Source organism: Salmo trutta, chromosome 9 (genome assembly GCF_901001165.1).
Source record: "Salmo trutta chromosome 9, fSalTru1.1, whole genome shotgun sequence".
Taxonomy (NCBI): domain Eukaryota; kingdom Metazoa; phylum Chordata; class Actinopteri; order Salmoniformes; family Salmonidae; genus Salmo; species Salmo trutta.
In genome coordinates this window covers 3246286-3271711 of record NC_042965.1, presented here as the reverse complement: position 1 = coordinate 3271711, position 25426 = coordinate 3246286, and the positions used below count along the sequence as shown (strand labels likewise).

Here is a 25426-nt window from a genome sequence, read left to right as displayed (position 1 = left end):
CCTGGTGTTTGAAGACCGTTTCACTATACAGGAAGTGTGAGATCATTCCCTGATAAAACACTGTTTAGTAAGCTGAAATTGTCTTATGAAAAATCCATCTTTGGCCAGACTAACTCTGCAGCACACAAATTACCCTGATAACTAATAACTACCATAGTGCACCTAACCAAATAGTAATCTGGCATTACTAAGGTGGACACAAATGACAGGTGGAGAACCTTTAAATACAGCTTCTGTTCACTTCACATCAACTGTCACCATGTTTTGGGTCAAGTGAATAATGTTTTTCAGATAGTAGTAGTCAGATTTGCAAAAAATCACAGGTTTTATACTTTTTGTTTGAGTACATGTTGGATCAAGTAACATATTTGTGTGAACACTGTCTACATAAACTAACTTTTTACAATATGCCACTTGCATGGTCACTGCTCAGTTTATTGAACAGATTGTGTTACAATTTAGATTTGGTGAACAGGTAGAATAAAACTAACTATTCCTTGGGCCCCATTTGATGTTACATGTTCAATCCTGGTTCATTATTAAAATATACACCGATAAATAAACAAGGCTATGCAATAAATAACATATTAGGTATTCAGACATAAGTTCTACATTACGAAAAGGCACTATAGATTTCATCCCTCCACACTGACCCTGTGCAATGAGACAAAGTGGTCATATCTGAGGTGAAGATGAAGCGCGTTATGTGTTGAAGTGTGTTGCAGTCATTCCAATCAGCAGTTAAGAGAAAAAAAACAAGGCTGTTGTAATCAACCATAGCCATGTATGTTTGTAGTACAATTATACACATTAGATTAGAATAGTTAGTCAACTCACTGGAGTATGATTTGTTTGAAGATACCCCTCTGTGTGTTCAAATTCTGAAAGAAAATGCAATGAAGATTACAACACTGCTGTGTAACAGGACATGCTTAATTAGCTTTCAGGCACTGTGGATCCAGAGTGGCTTTGCTTACCCTTTTCTGAAATAGCCTCAAAGTCAGTAGCATCGTCTGAGATGCTCTTCTCAATTTTAAGAGTCTTAATTGGAACACAACAAGAACAAAATAACATATACATTTCAAGCAACATGATCAAACTATAGTAAGCATACACCAAGCCAAGTACCTCGACTAGTTTTTTTAATGAACTTCTGACTCGCTATGCGTCAATACTTAAAACATGTTTTTTCCTCTGTTGTTGTGTGCCTTTCTTAAATGCTGAAATACATTAAAAAAAAACGTTAATCAAATACAACCATTGACTATTTCCTAATTGCTGTTGCTCTAAGATGGCAACGCAGCGTGAACGCACATATCCCTGTTTAATATCAACAGGGAAACTGTTAGCGGTTGTAATTGATTAACGTTTTATTAAAAAGTATGGATTTCAGCAAACAAAGGCGCGCATCAACAGAGGACAAACATAGGTACAGGAAAGGTTTAAGAATGCATTTTTTTTTTGCCGACATTCACGACTTGCCAACAAATGTAAACAGAAGTGTTCGTTGACAGAGGGACGTCAGTCCGTTGCCAAGCCAACGTGCCAACAATTTTGTCGCAGCTTTTCAACGTCATCATTATTAGGAACGTCAGCGACGCACGTTGCTTCGCTTCAGTAAAAACCCAACAATCAAAGCTGTGAGAGCAGCCACTTTTCTGCGTATTCATGGCAAATGGGTGTAAAGATATGCTTTTTGCTCGTGGAGCTGGACAAGTAAGTTATCATTTATATAGTTACTCAGTAAGTAGATAACTGCGTAGATTGGCTTGCTAACTAGTAGCTATTGTTGAATTTAAGCTAATGGTTGCAGATTCGCTAGATACCAACGAAGTTAGCCACCTAGCTAGATAGATAGCGAGCTACTCGCTATAGCACTGGAGTTGTAGTGTTAGCAGCACAGATGTAGGGTTAATTTTCATAATCTTTGGTGTTAGTGGTAACAAGTCAGATTGCCAGTTGATATGCCAGCGTCAGGCACTAAAATGCCTGATGGCCAATTCCAAATGTAGTTAGCGGGAACCAGGAAGGTCACATAGCATTGGATATGTTTTACTATCTAGCAATTACCTGCTAGTTAGCTTGGCCATCTAGTTATGACACATTTATTATACAGCTATGGATATTGAGCTGTTCATCACGACAAGCTAGATGGAACATTGGCTAGCAAGTAGAAAGCATAATGTGAGGGATGGATCGAAATGTACAGAATGGTTACCTGGAGGAAAATGGGGTAGGGTCATGCTTTTTCAATTTCAGTCAAGGGGAGGGTCATGTAATTTATAATTTATTACATTTCAATATTTCTCAGTGTTTTAGAATGAGTTGCTTATTAGGCTATATATCGATGTATGCCAGATGTTGCCCCTCATCTCTGATTCTCCGCGGGGCGCGATATCAAGTAGGCTATTTAGTGTGGTCTCAATTAAATGATCTATAGCCTACGAAGTGCATGCTCGGAGAAGCACAGCGCCAAATTATATTTATAAAATAGCTGCTGGGATGGTGTAAAGACAACTGGGCTGCATTACACTGCTATGGATATTCCAATCCTGATATTCCAATCTGCTCTTGCTGATCAGAAACTTTTTGTGTGCTGCCTAACTCATGACTGTGCTGTATAGTCCTATGGTGGCAATTCAGGAGGAGAGTCAAAGGTTTCTTCCCCCAACATTTTTTTCGTTAGGCCTATGCACTATCTATGTTCTGTTCAGTTTGAGATGGAGGACCGGAGGTCAACTTTGATAGCTTGCTACTACTATAATAGATTTGTATTAAAACCAATATGTTTATTACCCATGATGTATTTTTCTGAGTTAATGACCTCACAATAAGCCAGGTGTAAGTAACTTACGTTGTACTTCAAACAGCATTGCGGCACAATCAATCTGAAATGGACAGCTTATGGTGCTGAAAGTAAGCAAATTCGAGTAGGCTAAATTTATTTCAACCGTCTTCATTTTATTTACACTTTACTAACAACAAGAGGGCTTTGTGTTGGAGCCTATTTCTTCCTATTTAAGAAATAGATAGTGTAATTAGCTACGTTACATGCCCATAGAGAGAGCATTGCATTGTAGATTTTGTAGTCGACTTGAGCTGCAACAGATTTCCACAACGATTTTCTGTTTCGCTACCAACCATATTATGTCAAATTGAAACGTTTGTTCACCAAAAAATATTGTTCGCACATATTAGTGTTATTCAACACCCTAAATTAAAGGAATGAGTGGGTTTGGGTGTATTTTACATGAAGGAACCTTCTAACTTATGTAACCATACCAACCGCGACATATCACTCTAGTTTGAGTATCCCTGATTTACATTTACTGTGTTACGTCTAGTCTATGTGACCAGCCGGGAAAAGACGTGACTGTGATGCATATGGGAATATCATTGTTTTGCTTCTTTGACATTCAGAGGCTGAGATACAACCTCTCTAGCCGAGGAAACTAAAAATAGGCTTTGCTTGGGAAGTCATTTCATTCGTTCACTATCAATTGATTAAAGACAGCTTTTAGGGAAACACTTTACACCTTCTCTCGTTGGGTTAAGCCACGGAAAAGGAGTAGCCAGCAGTTAAAGTTGACATTGTTCTGTGTTGATAGGCCTACTCTGTGTTGATAGGCCTACTCTGTGTTGGTAGGGCTACTCTGTGTTGGTAGGCCTAACTTTTGAAAATACCATACTCAGATTCTTAATGACTTCTCAGATTTAATTATTTGCAAACAGGGACAGTTTCATTGCAAACGGGACACACTGATTTGTCATTGGAGAAATATAAGATGAACACGCAAGCCTATATCTGTCCATTCTTAGCCTGTAATTTCAGTCATTGGTGTGGTATTAAAAACGATTCTTCTAATATGTAAAATGATGGGGAATAATTGCATGAACTGTTTATAAAAGGCACATTTTTCTCGGACCTGCAAATACGATGGAAAATACAATGATAGATTCATGCGATGCGTTTACTATAAAGGAGATCTTTCCACCCCTACTGTTGTCCACGGTAGTCTGCGAACCCACAACAGTTTTCTCCATGTAACCCTTATTATAAATAACGCTCTTACTCTTTAAGTTTCTCAGATGATTTGATTGATTCATCTAATTGTATTTTTCTCCTAGAGTGATGATTCTGACATTTGGGATGACACTGCGCTGATAAAGGCCTACGACAAAGCAGTTGCATCATTTAAGGTGCCTCTACAGTGTTATTATAGGATTCTGTTGACTGTGTTCTTATTTTCCTCCATATGGATTGATGATTAGGTTGAGAAACATCAGTATCGTGCCATTACAGCTACAGTTTGTGCATTACAGTAGGCAAACATGTCTCCTGAAGTAGCATCTCAGAAAAGTATCCTTGAAAATGTTCTGTTATCCCTCTGACGTCATACTCACATTTTTGATACGTTTTTTAACCATTGATCCTGACTGTCAGACTGCCCTGAAGGGTGAGGAGGACACGACAATCTCAAAGAAAGACAACCCTGGAAAGAAACGGAAAAACCACAAAAAGAACCGCAGCAGAAAGAGAAGTAGTGCTCCTTCCGATAAAGAGGTAGGTACTGCGAAATAATACAAATACTGTTAAATGAAAAGGGTCTAACCTAACAGATGTACAACAATTATTGTGTTGCAGTGGAGAGTCGGCGAGCCCTGCTGTGCCTACTGGTCTGAAGACGGCAAGCTTTACGCCGCCACTATCGCCTCCATAGACGAGAAGAGGGGCACCTGTGTAGTTGTGTTCACAGACTATGGGAACGAGGAGGAGCAGAACCTCCGAGACCTTCTGACTGAGAGCTCCGAGGTAGAGGAGGAAGCCCCCGACAAGGTACGTTAAGGATGTTTGTGAAGATGATCCTAAGTGTATGATTTGGTTTTCTAACCACTGATGAGAATGGACGGTTAGCCTGGTGGAACCAGCCTGACCGCTGCATTCACCATTCTGTTTTACTGCACGTGAAGTGAAATAGAATGGTGAGCTCAGCAGTCAGGCTGGTGGACACGGGACACTCAGTTTCCATTCACAGATTGGAGAGAAGTGATTTAGGCATAGAAGTCAGACTGCAATTACTTTTGAAGGGGAATTTTTTTTGGAGGGTTCTTATTTCTCTTTCTGTAATGCAGGTTAAAGAAGCAGAGTCTTCTACAAAGGAGAGCGACAGGTCGTCCGCCCCACACCCTCACAGTCACGCGCCACGCTCTAAACCCAAATCCAAATCCCCCAAAGTACCTCCGATGTGGGGTCCAGGTTTCCCTGGCTTTCCCCCAGGTCCCCCTCCCATGCCTGGCTTCAGAATGGTAAGTAGACCCTAATTGTAGGTTGTCAGTCACTATTCATCCGTGCGTTACTTCTTAACATACGAAAAGCACCAACACATTTTGGTGAACTTTTGCTTTAACTTTCATTTGGAAGTTGCTTAACAGGCAGAGGTGGCATTTGAAACATGACATCTTGTATGTGTGGATGGAATAAATCCTTTATTTGACAATGGAGTGGGCATATTGAAGAGTGTTGTTCTGTCTACAGGGAGACTCTAGACGACCCGGGGCCTCCGGGCCTGCCCCTCCGGGATGGCCTCCCATGATGCCCTCTGGGCCACCGGTACGGTAGATTCTAGAGCACAGAAATATTCTCTGGCATTTGAAATGTTGCCCGTAGAGATCAGACTCTATTCTATTGAGCAGTGACGCTGGTACATTTCGTCATGCAGCGTTCTGAAAGATGCACCAGTCTGAACATGGTTGTTTTGTCTCTTTGTCAGATGATCCCTCCCCCTCCCCCCATGAGTCCAGATGGAGAGGATGATGAGGCCTTGGGAAGTATGCTGATCGCCTGGTACATGAGTGGATACCACACAGGATACTACCTGGTACAGTTACACGCCATCCGCATCATGTCTTGCACGCTGTAGATGAGACAGGAATTGCTTATTACTGATGATTAAGTTGAATAATTCACTATCTAATACGCATAGCGGCATCTACATGGATAAACGTTCTGTTCTTATTTTAAATCTCTGGTTTGTTTCTGTTCTACCTTTTTTGTTATTTTTAGTATTGCATTGTTGTTCATTACTGCATTGTTGGGGTTAAAGCTTGCAAGAAAAGCATTTCATTGTACGTGCATGTGACATTAAAACTTGACGAATCTGGATCACGTTAATATTGATCGGTCATATATTTTTAGTTCAATACCAGGTGTAAACGGATTTTTCGATGCAAAAGGAAGTCAGTGTCTAAGTTGCTTCTTTTCTTTTCCGTTATAGGGGTTAAAGCAAGGCCGCAAAGAAGCTGCTGGAAAGAAGGCTCACCACAAGTGAAGAAGGGGACTTCGTCCTTACCTGGTAAATAAATTATAAATAGCAGTTTTTAGTAGTTTACTAAACTGACTTACTTTAGTGTTTTTTTTTTATTATTGTGTTGTAGCCATTACCTGCTCGGAAAGGATTCTTTCTTGACTGACTTGCATGAGCCTCCGATGTTTCGATTGCCACTTTGTGGAAAGAATATAATTATAATTATCTTGCCATTTCAGACAAACCGCCAACTAATATCTTCAAAACGTTTGTTCATCCCGCCACCAAAAAAAACACAAAAATAATTACCTTTGTGTTCTGCTGCGGGTCCTAGGTGTTTGTCTCCATCCCAGATGCAGAGGACTGGAGTGCTGTGAATGAATTGTAACGTGTGAATGAACTCTTGTTTCAAAGCCTCCATGTGTTTCAGGGTTAAGTTTTGTATTCTTTGTAAATAAACCCAAATAAAGGCTCTTAGCTCACAATTTGCTGTTAGATGTTCCGTTTATTTTCTTTAATACATGTGAATATTCAATTAGTTGATCTCGCACATGGAAAGTTACGACATTTCATACTTTATATTTATTGAGGGCATTGATATACAGGGCTTGCGAGATCGTACAATCAGAGAGGAAGAGGCAAAGCGAGCTGAATTGACCTAAAAAAATTGTCCACGTGAGATCACGCACTTTTTATATGGAGGTTTATGAGAGAGTATCAAATTACGTGAGGCTTATTTGATCGAATATAAGTTGTTATCCTAAGGCTGTTACAAATGTACTGATATAAGCAGATGTACGTGGCATTCTGTTAACTTTGAGAAAAACAACTTAGTTGTTCCTGTATTTCCTCTCATTGGCTAGAATGGCCTTGATCTCGCCTCCTCCCTCCTGCTTCCATCTTTGAGGACATTGTTAGAGTTGGCACTCGACTATCTGGTCAATATGATAGATCAGCTTTGGTACAATCACCTTGATGTAGTTTTATTTGACCTATATTTAACTAGGCAAGTCAGTTAAGAACACATTCTTATTTTCAATGACTGCATAGGAACAGTGGGTTAACTGCCTTGTTCAGAGGGAGAACGACAGATTTTTACCTTGTCAGCTCGGGGATTTGATCTTGCAACCTTTTGGTTACTAGTTCAACGCTCTAACCACTAGGCTACCTGCCACAGTAACAGTTCTTCCCCAGTAGATGGCAGGGTAGTCCGGTACACACTGAAGAAGTAATGTTACAGCAATTGTTTTAAAAGTTCCTGCTTACATTAAAGCATGACATCATTCTATCATGTCAATTGATCAACTAAAGGTCAATTTATGAGTGATGTTTTGCAACCTGTTTTCAATGTTGGCCAGCAACGTCTCACAAACATATACCGACCATAATCTGTAATAAGACACTCATATCCATCTCTTTGTTTCACAACTGTCCTCTTTGCTCCCTGATGAGAGAAGCTTCCAAAGCTGCGGTGTACTCACTAGGAAGCAAACGGGATGAAACTGGGAGGGACCTACCTGAATCTGCCCAATAAGAAAGCAGTTTTCATTGGAAACATCTTCTGTTGCAAAACTGTTTGCTACGGTGTGCACTAATGAATGCACCCCTAGTATAACATCAACGCCAAAATAGGATTACCAAGACCTTGGGCTGGGGGGAGGCCAAACGTAGTCCCTCTGCCCTGGCACTATCTCTACCAGGAGGGGAAGAGGTTTAGGCCTGAAATACTCGACCACAATACGTTATACCATAAGACATATCCCAAATCAACAACCCATTGCACCAGCCCTATCTCCAAGACACTTGTGTAAAAATGAAAGGATTGTATAAGCAATACGGCCACAGTTCCACCTAGCCCTTTGATGGTGTTTTCACCAAATTCCCAGTATCCATTCATTTCAGATCTACTGATGTCTAGGCTAAGTTCATTTTGATATCCCTTTGCAGGGTATACACTTCGGTTGGAGGTTGTATATTGTTGGATTTTTGGTTCATATCAAGAGAACAATATTTTTTTTAATGTAATGGTACTGTAACGTCTGCTGGGCTTAGACGTAACGCAAACGTTTAATTTCTATTTTGCTTTATCCTCTTTATACCTTGATACCCATAAATCTTTTCACATCATTAAAGGGTAATTACTTCTCTAGTTATGTCCCAAAGGACTAATCCACAATAAATTGGAGTCAAAATATAAAGGGCATGTACAGTATACGCATATAGTACTACATACTGTAGTAGTACATAAAAAGCCATGTCATTATTATAAGTAATGTGCTAGCTCTAATATTTCCCCTCTGGAGGCCATGTGGATGTTTTTTCTACTCACATGTGTGTGTGTGAGAGGGAGAGATTCTGTGGTTAAGATGAGAGAGGACTATTGTCTCCTATTTTAGACTATGCCATCATGCCCCAGCTGTTCTCTAGGCTTTGCTCACAGCTATGTGATTGTCTTTTTGTAGGTGTTCTATCACTGACATTTTGTACCGGCTGTGCCAACGTTTGCCACTGTGTATGACTCAGCAGACACTGCTGTTTATTGTGTGTGTGTGTGATGGAGACCGTTGCCATGAGAATTGCCCATCGGAGAGCAGAGGGATCACAATGTCAGAAAGCCAGACTAAGGGCAATCTGGGTTGGGCCAATGTCATGGGGGGAGCTAGGTTTGGACAACGTCTTGGTTCCCCGATGTGAGCCCAGGGTCAGGCATAGGATAGCTGTATGTAAGCCCCTTTCCTGTCAATGAGCAATTCAAGGGGTCTGCCTCAGCAAGGAGTGCAGAGGGTCTGCCTCAGCTTGGAAAAGCTATGAAGGTGGTTTGAAATGTGGCTTGAAATGTCTGATTCCATGTACTTTTTGGCTGTTCAGACTGCAGGAAAACTACTAAAATTGTGATTTTTGTCAGACCGCATAGGCAGCAGCTCTATAGAGATGAAATGATGACATGGAATTAAATAATAAAGTAATCAAATAAAAACATGTAACATACACAACAACATAAATATTCTGTTAAAGTAAAGTGATGTGAATAAATTATGCGTAAGTGGAAAGCAGTAGGGTGAATTCAGAAAGAGTTTGACAGCTTAATCCTGATGCATTTATTTCTTGGTCTCACAAGAGAAAATCAAAACTATTGTTACTAAGCCCCTGCAGAGAAACCACATGATCAAAAACATCATAGAAGGGGGCAGAGCAAGCTTCAAACAGGAAGCTCACCCCGCGAAGCACACGGTAAGATCAGTGACCAGTAACAGTGCATGTGTAAAATCCCTGGGGAAGCCAAGACAGAGAGAAAAAAACTATTACTACCTGTGTTGGGATAATTGCATTGTTTTTCTCTATAACCTGTTTGTTTATATGCCTTTTGACCCTGATATATAGGCCTAAGGCTGAGACAATAAGAAGACACAATGGCAGAATATATTCAACCACACCTTTGTTTCATCACTAACAGGAGAGTAATCTCTGTCCAATGAAGTCCATAAAACATATTGCATGTAACAAACAGTTACATGACCTGCAGCATGGTCAAGCAAGTTCATGTTTCCGACATTTTCGGACCACTAAACAACTATTGATTTAGAACCACGGAGAGTTACCACAAGTTGCAAAGAAAACAGGAGCTGCCTCCACTATTCTAGCATTATTTCAACATTTCAACATCATCAAATGACCTATGCTTAGTGTAATACCGTGACAACTAAAAGATACCAAAAACTATTTAGTCCAATCAACATAAGATAAATATGATGTGGCTGTCCATGGTTCTGATATCTCTCTTTATGTGTGTATGTGCAAGTAGAAAAAACATGTTCACTCACCCTAGACCTACTTATAGAGAAACGCCAATGCCATCCTCCTCTTTCATGTTGCCTAAACGGTCTATAACTCTGTCATACAGTACACGCTTTGAGTTTTTGTTGTCCTGGGTTACCTGGCTAACATACTTGCTCGCTAGCCTAACTTCCTTTCATGGCCAACGATTAGCCAGCTAGCTAACATTAGCCTACTACATCTAGCTACATATTGAACTTCCATCGCCTCAGGCCAGGGGCACAATGTATGAGTTTATGTTTGGATCAGAATCGCACTGTCACGACTTCCGCCGAAGTCGGTCCCTCTCCTTGTTCGGGCGGCGTTCGGCGGTCGACGTCACCGGCCTTCTAGCCATCGCCGATCCACTTTTCATTTTCCATTTGTTTTGTCTTTGTCTTGCACACCTGGTTTCAATCCCCCAATTACCTGTTCATTATTTAACCCCCTGTTCCCCCATGTTTGTTTGTGAGTGATTGTTTCTATGTTGGAAGGTCCGCTGTTGTGGGCGCTGTTCCTGTATTGCATTTATTATATGTTGAGTAAAATACGTTTATTTACTCCTATCTGCTGTCCTGCGCCTGACTCCTATACACTAGCTACACATAGCCCTCCTGACACGCCTTTATAATCATTGGCCAGTGCATTGGCTAATTTAGGAAAGGGCAAATTTTAGCTAGTTAGCCACCGGATGACAATGACACAACGAGATTAAACAAGTCAAGTTGTTTCTGACAATTCCGTTTTGCTTTTGATGTGATTGGTGTGTATCCAAATCCAAACTGGCTTCCCTTGACATTTTTTGGGGTGCGCCAGGACCATTCAGTGTTGAGCTCACTCAGTTTAACTCAACTCTGATTGGCTATTATTTTATACTTTTTTTTAATCAGGGGAGGCCAAATGCTCGCTGGCTTCCCTTGCATTCAATGAGTGAAAACGTGTAATCTGCTTGACACATTAATGTTACTTACCTTACAGATCACAAAGTCAGCTAATTTCCACTCCATTCATATGCAAATCCGTTCGATTCATACACTGTCTTATCTGAATGTCATGTTTTTATTTGAACCTGCCTTTCCCTTATCTACACTGAAATAATATAATTTCAGTAGTCCGATATTTTGATTCATTTTGTTCTATCTTGCATAGCTCATTAGTACACACAAGTGGTTAAATATATCTATATCTGTTGTATGTACTAGGATACAGCAATGCATAATGAGGAACTAATAAATACCATCAAATACAACTTACAATAATGAAACACCTTGTGAAACAGCTGTGAAAACCAACCTGGCCATATTTAAGATTTTAATATCTAAACTTTGAAATGTTTTTGGTACAGTTGTCATTAATTTATTTTCACAGATTTGTTGTACATTCACATGGCAATCAGACTAAAATACTGAATTCTGGTGTGTGGAATATAGAGTGGTTGCTGTGTGGGTGGGAGGTTCTGCCTGCCACTTATTCTCAACAGGAAGCCAGTCTCGGAATTGGGACTTGAAGAGAGAGACTGCAAAGTCCAAGCACTGCTGCTCTCTTTGTTCTGAGTGTTTGCAGTGCTAGTGTTTTTAGTTAATCTGTGTATCTAACATATTATGTGCCCAGTATGATAGAGCAAGAAAACGTTCTTAGCAGGTAATGACAACATCACAATAACAGTAGCTGTAGATGATGTAATTAAAAGTTGGAGAATGGTTGGTAATGGAGGACATCAGGTGGATCCACGTCTGGGTGTTGGGCAGAACCTCTAGGTCCCGGAGAACAGAAGCAGAGTTAAAGGGAACAGGGTAGGAGACGGAGACGTAAACAAGCAAACACGCAGGTTACACTTTACTGTGAGAAGATTTGATGGATTAGTGCAGTGTTATAAATGGGAGACATGTACATTTCAACCGTTTTGGAAGGTATAGCCTACCTCCAAGCTGTTCTGACTCAGAGCACAGAGAATCAGACTGATCTGAACCCACTGGTTCTGGTGGATGGGATACCTCCTGGGGGGCGCAGACAGTCAATGGTCCTAAAGTCATTTGGAGAGGTAAATTGAAGAGGTACATTTTTATAAGCTCAGCTTAACTACCATTTCTTGCTTTCTCAAAAGTCAACCAAAGCTTAACATACTTTGTCTATTGGGCTTCACCAAAGTGTTTTGGGCGTCAGGGCTTTCAGTGGTCCACCGTCTAACTGCTCCAACTTGAGAAGATTGTTGGCTTCCACCGAGGTAACCCTAGGAAGACAGAGAAAAATATCAGTGTTAGGGAAACTAAAACTAGCTTCAGGTTATTTTGTGTGAAAATGCAAATAGTTATTATCTGAGATTTTTTATATTCACCTTAACAGATGGTGACTCCAGCTAGGAGCGGAAGAGCAGTGAGGTTTCCCAGGTCTCGCCTTCCTTTCGTCCTTCTTCTAATCCAAGTAATTTGCCCGGATGTCGAAGCACTTGGTCCCCTTCTTCATTCTTCTCCAGTAGCTCTCCTTCTCTATCTCCTGCACCTTGTCGATGTTCAGTCTCACCTTGATTGATAACAGAAATAAATGTAATTATATTTCATATTACAAATACATTTCTTACATATCTCTTAGAGGGCCAGAAAATAGATTAGCAGCAGACAATCATTTTTACCTGGTCAAAAACTTCCACATCCTTCTCAGTCCGTGCCCAAAGGTGATCCTTGAAGGTTTTCTGATCTGGTTTGACAATTTCCACCACGTCAAGTGGGGTTTCAGTGATCTGAAAGTACGTTATACAAAAAATAGCAATAGACAAACAGCAACATTAAGTCAATCACAAATTTGAAAGACTACATTAATGCAATAATTGTATATACAATTGCATTGTTTACCTCAGTCAACATCTGCGGCTCCCGTCCGTACTCGGTGGAGGCCTGGACGCTGTTGTTGTGTGCAGAGAGAATTACCTTCAGGTTGTTCTCCCACTGTTCCTGGTACCCGTCAAGGGACTTTCCCATGGCAGTCTTGAGGGTCTGGTTGGTCCATTCATCCAAACCTGGAGGAGGGGGTAGGAAAGCGATATCTATTGACAATGTAAGATATTGAAATATGTCTGATTATGTACCATGGAAAAACAAAAAAACATTGTAAATTGTAGCTGTCCACCTTGACAATTCCACGTCAGAAGAAGTTTAGGTTGATTTTGGCAATCATGCGCTTCACTCCAGCATGCATCTCGGTCAGCACGGCCTCCTCCGCCTCCTCCTTAGTAAAAATCACCCTCCTGTGTGACTGGCCATTCTTCCCCCGCAGGTACATGTGATTGCCTAACAAGTTGGGAGAGACGAGCTGTTGAAATAATCAAGTCTAAATATATTTGCGCTGCTGCCTTTCTCTGTTTCTCGCTCCCTGTTTCTCTCTCTCCATCTCTCTCTCTCCATCTTCCACTCTCTTCCGGCCTCTCTCCGTCTCTCACTTTCATCCTTTCTTTATCACTTTCTTCCTCTCTCCACCCCTCTCTCTCTGTCTGTTTCTGTCTAGTGAAGACACCTATTTAAGGGCATTTGGAATTACCATAATTGCTCACACCATCTCCATTTGATTGATCAGGTTTAACTTATAGCTAGATATCTCAATATGACAGACAAATAACTCTATGTATAGCTAGCAACATGTAGATGACCAACTAGCTAGATGGTAAATGGTTGTTGAAAAATGGTTGTGCATAGCTAAATCTGTCCAGTTATTTGATAGTTAAATGCTTAACGTTACCCTGAATTGTACATTTCTCTGAATGTTTTGCCTCTTGTCGAAATTAGTGGTGCCTTCTAGAGGTCGACCAATTATGATTTTTCATCGCCGATACCGATTATTGGAGGACCCAAAAAAAAAGCCAATACCGATTAATCGGCCGATTTTTTAATATATTTGTAATAATGACAATTACAACAATACTGAATGAACAATGAACACTTTTATTTTAACTTAATATAATACATAAATAAAATCTATTTAGTCTCAAATAAATAATGAAACATGCTCAATTTGGTTAAAATAAGGAAAAAACACAGTGTCGGAGAAGAAAGTAAAAGTGCAATATGTGCCATGTAAAAAAGCTAACGTTTAAGTTCCTTGCTCAGAACATATGAAATCTGGTGGTTCAATATCCCCAGTTCTTCAATATTCCCAGTTAAGAAGTTTTAGGTTGTAGTTATTATAGGAATTATGACGCGTCGACTATTTCTCTCTATACCATTGGTATTTCATATACCTTTGACTATTGGATGTTCTAATAGGCACTTTAGTATTGCCTGCCTAATTTCAGGAGTTGATAGGCTTGAAGTCATAAACAGCACTGTGCATCAAGCAGCACTAAGAGCTGTGCATCAAGCAGCGCTAAGAGCTGCTGGCAAACGCAGTAAAGTTTGAATGAATGCTTACGAGCCTGCTGCTGCCTACCACCGCTCAGTCAGACTGCTCTATCAAATATCAAATCATAGACGTAATTATAATATAATAAACACAGAAATATGAGCCTTTGGTTATTAATATGGTCAAATCCGTAAACTATCATTTTGAAAAAAGAAAAAAGGTATTCTTTCAGTGAAATACGGAACTGTTCCGTATTTTATCGAACGGGTGGCAACCCTAAGTCTAAATATTGCTGTTACATTGCACAACCTTCAATGTTATGTCATAATTATCTACAATTCTGGCAAATTAGTTCGCAACGAGCCAGGCCACCCAAACTGTTGCATATACCCTGACTCTGCGTACAATGAGCGCAAGAGAAGTGACACAATTTCCCTAGTTAATATTGCCTGCTAACATGAATTTCGTTTAACTAAATATGCAGGTTTAAAAAAAATACTTCTGTGTATTGATTTTAAGAAAGGCATTGATGTTTATGGTTCGGTACATTCGTACAACGAATGCGCTTTTGTTAAATCATCCCTCGTTTGGCGAAGTAGGCTGTGATTTGATGATAAATTAACAGGCACCGCATTGATTATATGCAACGTAGGAAAAGCTAGTTAACCTAGTAATATCATCAACCATGTGTAGTTAACTAGTGATTATGTGAAGATTGATTGTTTTTTATATGATAAGTTTATTGCTAGCTAGCAACTTACCTTGGCTCGTTGCTGCACTTGCGTAACAGGTGGTCAGCCTGCCACGCAGTTTCCTCGTGGAATGCAATGTAATCGGCCATAATCAGCGTCCAAAAATGCTGATTACCGATTGTTATGAAAACTTGAAATCGGCCCTAATTAATCGGCCATGCCGATTAATTGGTTGACCTCTAGTGCCTTCATAGTACTTTGGCTGCTTGGAAAGATAAAATTAAATCTTGAGGGATGCGATTGAAGCGCAAGCTACACACAAACAGAAAGCTTCAATAAGTTACAGTAGCTAGCCAGTTAACTTTAGCTAAAGAAAACAGTCTGGTGTCTAGCTAGCTGACTAGGAAGGCGGAGGTAAATATGAATGAATGAATTACATTTTATTTTCGTGTCAAATCACCAGTTGGTAAACCATCCCTTATGGGATTAATTGACACACGAACAAATATTGTGATAATTCTTCTCCGCTATTCTCTGCAGTGCGCATCGCATAAAGAATGAAAAAAATGTAAGATAAAAATCAATACATAATTGTAAATAAGGTTATCCAAACAATAATTATATCCCTAGAGCAGTAAAAAATATATATATACTTTTTGGCAGGGAGATACTATTTGGCATGACAGGGCCGCATTGATTTTGTAAGTCACTCTCACTCAGATATCATATTAACATGGCATAAATCATGTTTTTAATCCAGGTGCTGAGTTAATGCTGATTTGGAGGAGTGGGTTAAATAAGGAAGACACATTTCGGTTGAATGCATTCAGATGTGCAACTGACTAGGTATCCCCTTTCCCTTTAATGTTTTGTCGATCAGTAGCGGTCAGTGCTGTTTAAGATGAGGAAGGACTATTTTTTTTCATGAGCATGGCCTTATTTCTTTTACAGCATATTGGATTACTGTCATTTATATTCCATTCACCCAGTTCAATGTAACAACGATAGATTTAGGCTACTACATGATACTCAAATTTTCCCTACACCCATCATGAGGTTGCTACAACCTAGCCTATGAATGAAAGTTTACGACGTAGGTGCACACAGGTCGAGAGACAGTGATACATGGACAGACAGTGACATTCAATGCCGCCTTGCACAAATTTGAGGTGACAGACAGTGACACTCTTGTCAACAGTTGCAAATTAGAGTTTCTATTGGACAAATTTAAGTATGTTTATCCCCGTTTTGTTCTGTTTGCTTCCATTTTAAGAAAAGTTTTTCAACAGAATTGGCAGAATGAATACACCCCTGATCACGCGTAAACAAACAGCCACATTGTATTCCTTCTCGCATCCATGCATTCTCCTCATCTCACCTCTCCCCTTCGCTTGTGGACTTCAATGCACAACACACCAGCTGTATGTGACCATGCGAAAAAAAACTTTCCAAGCCAAACCGCATCGTTGTCACCAAATTACCTAAAGTAACGTCATAGTCAGCATATCTAATAGTCAAACCAAAAGCCTACCTTAACTTGGAAGAGTTCCAGTGTTGTGTTGGATAGTTATAGCCAGCCAGCTAACATATCATCCCTCTGTTTGAGCAGGGTGTTTGAGTAGGCTAAACTAGCTAGCTGCATTTGATAGCTAAGTAAGTGAAAGTGAAAAAAAGACAATCACTCTCTATATTTATTTCTCTCTTGCTTCTCCTTCATTTTGAAAGAAATACAGTTGTTCAAAACTGTTCAATTATTGTCTTTCTCTCTCTTTGAGTCATCTATTCACCAGCATACAGAGTGCTGTTGAGGCTACGTCCTGCTCTGAATTGAGAGAGACTGGGTGGCAGGGGGTACATGAAGACCATGGCATAATACATTCATCATCATTAGAAAGCCAGACATAGACACTCATGAAAGATCTAGACAAATGTCCCTCCCAAAGTAAATGTACAGTTGAAGTTGGAAGTTTACATACACTTAGGTTGGAGTCATTAAAACTTGTTTTTCAACCACTCCACAAATTTCTTGTCAACAAACTCTAGTCTTGGCAAGTCGGTTAGGATATCTACTTTGTGCATGACAAGTCATTTTTCCAACAATTGTTTACAGACAGATTATTTCACTTATAATTCACTGTATCACAATTCCAGTGGGTCAGAAGTTTACATACACTAAGTTGACCGTGCCTTTAAACAGCTTGGAAAATTCCAGAAAATGATGTCATGAATTTAGAAGCTTCTGATAGGCTAATTGACATCATTTGAGTCAATAGGAGGTGTACCTGTGGATGTATTTCAAGGCCTACCTTCACACTCAGTGCCTCTTTGCTTGACATCATGGGAAAATCAAAAGAAATCAGCCAAGACCTCAGAAAATAATTGTAGACCTCCACAAGTCTGGTTCATCCTTGGGAGCAATTTCCATATGCCTGAAGGTACCGCGTTCATCTGTACAAACAATAGTATGCAAGTATAAACACCATGGGACCACGCCGCCGTCATACCGCTCAGGAAGGAGACGCGTTCTGTCTCCTAGAGATGAACGTACTTTGGTGCGAAAAGTGAAAATCAATCCCAGAACAACAGCAAAGGACCTTGTGAAGATGCTGGAGGAAACAGGTACAAAAGTATCTATATCCACAGTAAAACGTGTCCTATATCGACATAACCTGAAATGCCGCTCAGCAAGGAAGAAACCACTGCTCCAAAACCGCCATAAAAAAGCCAGACGGTTTGCAACTGCACATGAGGACAAAATCGTAGTTTTGGGTGAAATGTCCTCTGGTCTGATGAAAGAAAAATAGAACTGTTTGGCCATAATGACCATCGTTATGTTTGGAGGAAAAAGGGGGAGGCTTGCAACCCGAAGAACACCATTCCAACCGTGAAGCAAAGGGGTGACAGCATCATGTTGTGGGGGTGCTTTGCTGCAGGAGGGACTGGTGCACTTCACAAAATAGATGGCATCATGAGGGTGATGTGGATATGATGTGGATATGATGTGGATATACTGAAGCAACATCTCAAGACATCAGTCAGGAAGTTAAAGCTTGGTTGCAAATGGGTCTTCCAAATGGACAATGACCCCAATCATACTTCCAAAGTTATGGCAAAATAGCTTAAGGACAACAAAGTCAAGGTATTGGAGTGGCCATCACAAAGCCCTGACCTCAATCCTATAGAAAATTTGTGGGCAGAACTGAAAAAGTGTGTGCGAGCAGGCAGGCCTACAAACCTGACTCACTTACACCAGCTCCATCAGGAGGAATGGGCTAATATTCACCCAACTTATTGTGGGAAGCTTGTGGGAGGCTACCCAAAACGTTTGACCCAAGTTAAACAATTTAAAGGCAATGCTACCAAATATTAATTGAGTGTATGTAAACTTCTGACCCACTGGGAATGTGATGAAACTTCTGACTTCAACTGTATTTTAATCAGAGGCCTAATTTAGCTTTTATGACTGGCAGGCAGGCAGACTTCAGTTAACAAGGCTCTTTATGGTTCAGACAATCTGTTTGTGAATTAACAGAAAAAAGACATCAAAACACATCAACAGTAAGGCATATTTTGCTTATGTATTGTTAAGAACTAAAAGCCATCTTTCGAAGAATGAGGACTGAGGACCTAATACCAGCGATAACAGTATTTTTAAGCGAGACCAAGACGTCCTTTGACCTTTCAGATTCCATTCACAGCAGGTCTTAGTACAGTCCATATGACCAGGGGGCATTAAGGGTTTCTGATACACAGTCCTTGAGCTTTATTGGCCATTACAGGTGGTTGTAAATTACACTTAGCTCCTTGCCACCAGCCCCCCTATGGCCTCTCAACCATGGAACCAGGCTGGTGCCCCTACGGTCATGATCCCTGCCATCCCTACCCTACTTACACAGCAACAACAGTTGCTGAACAACCATCAGCCTCAATCTGGCACAACCAATTCTGGTGAGGGGAAAAGAGTGAAGGTAGAGGTTCACACTCTTTTTCAGTTCTTTGATTCCCAAAACCCCCCCCCTGCGTTCCCGTGCTTTCCTCTCTGTCTGATGTGATATGAGATATACACTTATCCAGATAGCATCTTATTTGCCCCATCTGGTCCATGACACCTACTTACCTGAATTTACCCCCTCAATGTCCTCCTCATGCTACTTGTCCTCTTCTCTTTTGCCTATGAATAGTTTGTCACCAGAATCGGCAGAAGCACCAACAGTAGACTGACGTCATTTTTCCACAGTAGGCTAGGCTGTACAGTAAACTTGGGCAGGCTACAGTAGCCTACAGTAGCCTACATTGTCTTTGCAATGCTTAGTGGCTGTGTTGGTCTGCTTTGTAACTTAACCTGAACTTAGCCAGAAAAGGGGTGTAATCATGATGCCAATTATGTTGCAAAAGAGAGTTTCTCTTGGATAAATTTAGGTAGGTCCCTCACAGTTGCGTTCCGTTTGCTCTATTTTCTTCTGTTTGGTTCTAAAACGGTAAACATTTTCGGTAATGAATACACCCCGGTGCCAAATCTTGACTTAGTACATTATTATTGGGTTATCAATAGAATAAGCCCCCCTCAATATTTGCAGCCATAGGTGCTAATATCTTTCTAGGAGCTGATCCGTCATCAGTATTGTGGAATAATTATAATGTTAAGGTAAGATTTGAATGGAGAAAGCTGATCTGAGAGCAGGGCTGCCATTCTTTAAATCCTATCATCGACATGTGCCTCAACGACGCACTTAGGGTACGTTGTCTCTGCGTTGTGTTTTGGAAAACGCATATTTCATCTTCAGCCGTTGGGGTGTGGGGGAGGGGGGGGGGGGTGTCTACTAACTAAGCTAACATATGGAATTGTTTTAAGTTGGTCATACCATGGATAATTTTCCTATTTGATTTTGAAGTTTAGGACCCCATGTAGGTATCCGCCAAAGATAGATATATATATAATATATATATATATATATATATATATTTAATTTGGCCTTTACTGCTATAGCTCATAGAAAAGCATTTAATAGCGCATTCATAAATAGCAAATCAGACAGTATAATGTTTTGAAGTGTCTGTCCCATATCTAGAAGATTTAAGAAAGCTCAAGAAATCGATATATATTTTTTTAATATTTTGAATACCGGTACCGGCTACCTTATAAAGCAAAATGGAAAATGTCTCCCCTTTCCATAGTGGAGTCATAATTTGCTTGTAGCCCAAACCTTTTGGATACTACAGACAGAAGTTGGCTCATCGGTGGTACTGACTTCAGTCTCAATTTACCACATCTGCCTATGTAACATCTGCTGTGGAAAGTGGCAGAGATTACAGTCCTGTGGGGCACAGGACTGTATCTCTGCCACTTTCCACAGCAGATCTCTAACTTAAACAGAAGGATTTTGATGTGGATCGTTTTATTGTTTAATGTCGACCCTATAGATTTTTAAAAAACTCGTAAGCCTCAGCTCCATCTCTATCGGGAAACCGGGTCCAGCAGCACAAGGCAGAATCCCTGCCTACATGCAGTGCTAAACAAGACATCACCGGTAGAGGTCTCAACTGGGATAGTCGAAAAATTATGTCGGGCACCACGGAGTCACATACACTGGGCACACCAGGGAATTCAGAGCTTTCTGGAAATGATACAGGGAGTCTGTAAGTATTCCTCTATGAAAAGTTTGTTATTTGCAGTTGAAAAATAGTTGAGAGTAGCCTAAACATAATTGTGTCCTTTCGAGAAATGTTGATGTAGTTGCGCACCTGGATAAGCTACTTTCAAAAGGATCTTCACACCAGCGCATACCTACCAATAGGACGTTTCAAACAGCAAGAGGTCTTTTGATTATAACCCGCAAGCTTGCAATGTTTTGCCGAACTCAAACAACAAGAGCCACGATTGCCCGTGGTTCAGCCCTTGAAATGGAGATACGGCGAGGGAAGTTCAGACGGAGTGTTTTCTTGGACACGTTACAGGTAAATTGAGGTTATTCTTATCGAGGACGAACGTAGGGTTTTGTTTCCTTTCATTGGTCGTTGCGCACTGTATCCGCACTATGATTGCGCTGCAATCACAATGAGAAACGTGTTGTGCTGGGCAATGGCAGGTACAAAGTTGTCCCCAAATCCGTGATACATTCTAGCGGGTAATGGCTAGTGTATTTCTCTTTCATTGAAATGTGCAACAATTTAATGGTAGGGGGTCCGTGTATCTTCCTGTCATTGGTTATTTGATTCAGAAGACAAAGTGGAAAAATGGAAAATGGCTAGATTTTCGTTTTGGGTTTCTGAATTTGAAAAAACTAAAATCGGACATCCACTTGTTTTCTCATTTATTGTGTTAAAATTGGACATGGAATAACAAACAAATAACAACACATTTTATTCAAATTTTCCATTTTCGTTTTTTTGTTTTGTTCATACCTGGAAGCTCATAGAATATTCACAGGGCTTGGGAGGGAGATGTTTACAGCCTAGGTTGGCAGCACAAACAATGGATTAGACTGTGAGTGTGACAGGAAGATAAAAAAATACTCATGTTAGTTAAGATGTAGATTGTAGACCTTATCATGAAATTAGCATGCTAATAGAATAAACTCAACAACTGAACGAAGTTCGCTTGCACTAGCTAGCTGGCTGGCTACTACTGGCTAGCTAGCAAGCTGGCTGCTGATTAGCTAGCTGATGGTGCTTATTGACTGATTAATAATGAACTGCAGTTACTATCTGGCACTTTGCATAGCTAACTTAGCTATTGCTTACACATGCAACAATATCCAATTAAGCTATAGTGTGTGTGTGTGTGTGTGTGGAATTTTCCCACAGGGGAAGGGCACAGTATGGTATCTGAGCAGATCATCATGAATTTCATGTAGTTACATTAGCCAATACAGTACGTTTTTATTGGTATGGGTATACTTCAAACATCCTTTCCTGCTCACTGAAATGTATGACAATTGTCTTACTTCTCAGGATGTATACATACCCCCTGTATGTGGGGCTGATGAGCAGTGATACGGAGCCAGTCTGATACTCATTCCTCTCTTTCACTCACTCACTCACTCACTCACTCACTCACTTACTCACTCACTCACTCACTCACTCACTCACTCACTCACTCACTCACTCACTCACTCACTCAGAGGACCATTCACACAGTTGTCATTCCCTATCCAGTGGACATCATGCTCTCAAGGTCCTGCACTACTGCCTCCTACAACACCATGATGAGAAGCAATAAGCCTGTCTCCATGACTATAAGTCAACATGTCTCTCTAACCCTGCTGTACCCTACAGTGCTGAAACAATATGACTCTAGAACAGTTTTACACTATTTTTAAATGGAATGCTCAATAGTAATTATTCTCTCTCTGTCTTGACCATCCTCACAGTTCTCTCACAGATGGTATGTAGGCTGGTTGATGGCACCTGCATGTCTGTTTGAGGTACAACTGGACAGAACATATCAGAATGCTTGGACATCAGCTGAGACCATCCTTTCCTTTCCTGTCACAGAATTTGAACTGCCCCATGCTCTCTCTCTCCAGGATACATTAGGGGAAATTGCTTTGTTGTTGGCATCCTACATTTTCTCACTTTTGTTCAACTGCTCTTTTGATTAAATCATTTTAATTACATGTTTAAATAGTTGTTTTTTGTGAAAGTTGACAGATGGCACTTGTATGGAGAAATGTGGGGGGAGAGAGTGGATAGATGGGTGTAGATTGGTTTGGTTGAAGAAACTCCCTCTCCCCCTACCTCCCTTCCTTCACTTAAAAGTGAATGCCCCTCCACCAGGACTGCTGCACAGAAGAAATTCCAGATTGCGTAGAGATGCAAGAAATTGAACTTCACTGAGTACACCTCATTACTTTGCACTGTATAGATCAATGTTTTTCTGTGATAGGATCAACATTTAATCAGCCCCTTTCCAATGCTACTAAACAAAGCAACTCTGATGTTGCAAGATTGAGTCTGTGATTTTGTTGTAGGCAGAGGGCAATGGAGTAGAATTCTATTGGCAGGGGTAGCCCATGAGCGGTCTTTCAATCATCCGTAGGGAATGCGCTTTTCAGATCAGAGCAGCGCGTGTGAACATTTGTTGATATTCTTTTCTAGTTAATGTGTTATTAGCCCAGTTATAGATAAGTATAGGTCAGCAATGGGGAGTTTTTGCATTCTACAAGAGCACAAAACATGTAGGCTACATTTCAAGCTGTATGTTCAGACATTCACAGAAATAGCGACAGCATAACACAGTATTTTACACACATCATAGGTGTCCACTAAGCTATAATCGGAATGCATTATTTGTCACCAAAACTTGAAAACATTTGAATAAAACTGTAAATACATTATGCTACATACATACATACATACATACATACATACATACATACATACATACATACATACATACATACATACATACATACATACTCACATACATACTGTATGCTACAGTGGAAACGACAACACGATATACAGAAAATAAGGCACTTACTTTGATAGAAATTCACACATGTCCCAAGTTATTATTTGTAAGGTAAACAACAATGAAGGCAATGCGAGCGCCAGCCAGAAAATGTGCCAGTTCTGCAGAAACACTGGGAAAGTGATTTGGCTCTTCTCAAAAAGAGAAGTTTGTCTGGCTCAGTGAAGCCTAAACATAAATTGTCCACAACAGTGAAATGAGATACTTCAATGTGAATTAATGAGGTGGAACACACCTCAATTCAAACTGTTGATAGAAAATAAAACTTGTTAAAAAATCATTTGAAATTGACAAGTTGAACCTGCTTATGGATAATTAGCAGGCAGCGTGTGCTAACTGTACTATTGCATAACAATCACATTTTGAAAAGTGAGTTCCTTCTGACATCATGTGCATAAAACAACTCATGCTGGGGTGACAGAGATATTTGGAACTCACATGTGAAAAAGTTAAAGGGACAGTGTTGTATTTTGAGACAGACTTGAATATGCAAATTAGCTAATAGGTTGAGGGGTAGCCTACATTGTCTAATTCTCTATTTGGTAATAATAATTCATTTTATTTTGTAAAGTACAATGCAATTTACAGTCACCTATTTGGCCCATGGTGTTACAGACCAAGTAAAAAATAATTCATGTCAAGCCCTTCATCATGTAAAAACATTTTAAAAGTCTCATGCAATGTATGCCTGCTTTGAACACCAAATATAGGCTACTGTAGGCTATATCATAGAAATCAAAAGCTATTTCCACTTGAAAATGTTATGTGATTTGCTTCATTGGTTTGTTGGTAGGCTTACATTATGCTCAAATGTTACTTGTATCAGGAAACTAGGTGTACATCGCATGTCACTACATCACAGGTGAGGAGGCATTTGAACGTACATTTTTACTAAATGTGTTTTTTTTGCAGAAATACCTTCTGGAACGTAGACTTTCATGTGCCTTAATAACAGACTTGTATTCCATCCATAAATACAAATACAATTGTTAAATTACAAGCCATGGAAAAAGACATGAATCTTGCCGCTAGCCATGATTGGCTGAGATAATGGATGGGCTGGACATGCCGGGAGATGAGTTTGGATTGGTTTCATTCGGCCGTGATGCGTTCATCCATGTATACGGGTAAGAGTCTGGTTACATTTTCAGATATAATACATTTATAATTTTGTCAGAAAGTCGTCGTCATTGCAAGTTAAAGCGTACTGTTAGATAGCTGGCGTACGTTAGCTTGCTGGCTCGCTAGCTAACGTTAAGTGTATGACCTGTGTAGTAATATTATTCAAATCAGAAATTCATTTGCATTGCTAGTTATAGCCTAATGTTAGCTAGCTAACATTGAACCTAGTTGGTTAGCTTTAGCTACCTGCAGATTCATAATACAACTATGGCAATGTTTGTATTGGTAGTAGTATGAGTTGGGATTATTCCGGTTCATTGTTTAGCTAGCTAGCTACATGTCTAAACAAAAGACTCCACTTCATCAGATGACCCATCTGGGTCACTTCATCAGAGACCCATCAAGTTAGCCAGGTGTTTAGGGGTGATTACGGTCATCTATTGTATTTCATAAACATGTGTACATGTCTAGACAATAGTGACCCATCCACTTAGCTAGATGTGGCTAGTGGGTGCTTATAGCATTTCCTTCACATGACCCATCAATTTAGACAAGTGTGTTGGGTAAGAGTAATCTAATAATGATAAAATATTTGTTTTTGATATTGCTACTATGCAAGTAACCATTTCACTGTACCGTTTACACCTTCTGTATCCTGTGCATGTGACAAATAAACTGATTTTATTTCATAT

At 40.1% G+C, this 25426-nt stretch overlaps 2 protein-coding genes across 4 annotated transcripts in view; both read left to right on the top strand.

Annotated features, from left to right (window-relative positions):
• Positions 1-1573: 1573 nt before the first annotated feature.
• LOC115199741 (survival motor neuron protein 1) lies at positions 1574-6790 on the top strand. 2 transcript variants are annotated; one of them, XM_029762134.1, is made up of 9 exons: positions 1574-1716; positions 4129-4200; positions 4445-4564; positions 4646-4837; positions 5134-5307; positions 5537-5611; positions 5772-5879; positions 6276-6353; positions 6640-6790. In XM_029762134.1, the coding sequence occupies exons 1-8, from the start codon at positions 1669-1671 to the stop codon at positions 6327-6329; spliced, it is 843 nt and encodes a 280-aa protein (XP_029617994.1). In that variant the 5' UTR covers positions 1574-1668; the 3' UTR covers positions 6330-6353; positions 6640-6790. The 2 variants fall into 2 exon arrangements, with proteins under 2 accessions (XP_029617994.1, XP_029617993.1); XM_029762133.1 differs by having other exon boundaries at positions 6545-6790.
• Positions 6791-20663: 13873 nt separating this feature from the next.
• Positions 20664-25426, top strand: part of LOC115199738 (rhotekin) — a 128497-nt gene continuing 123734 nt past the window's right edge. Inside the window, exon 1 of one of the 2 annotated variants that reach the window (XM_029762128.1) lies at positions 20664-21094. In XM_029762128.1, coding sequence (XP_029617988.1) covers positions 20984-21094 — 111 coding nt within the window. In that variant the 5' untranslated portion in view covers positions 20664-20983. The remainder of the gene's footprint in view (positions 21095-25426) is intronic. The other variant, XM_029762132.1, reaches the window with a different exon arrangement.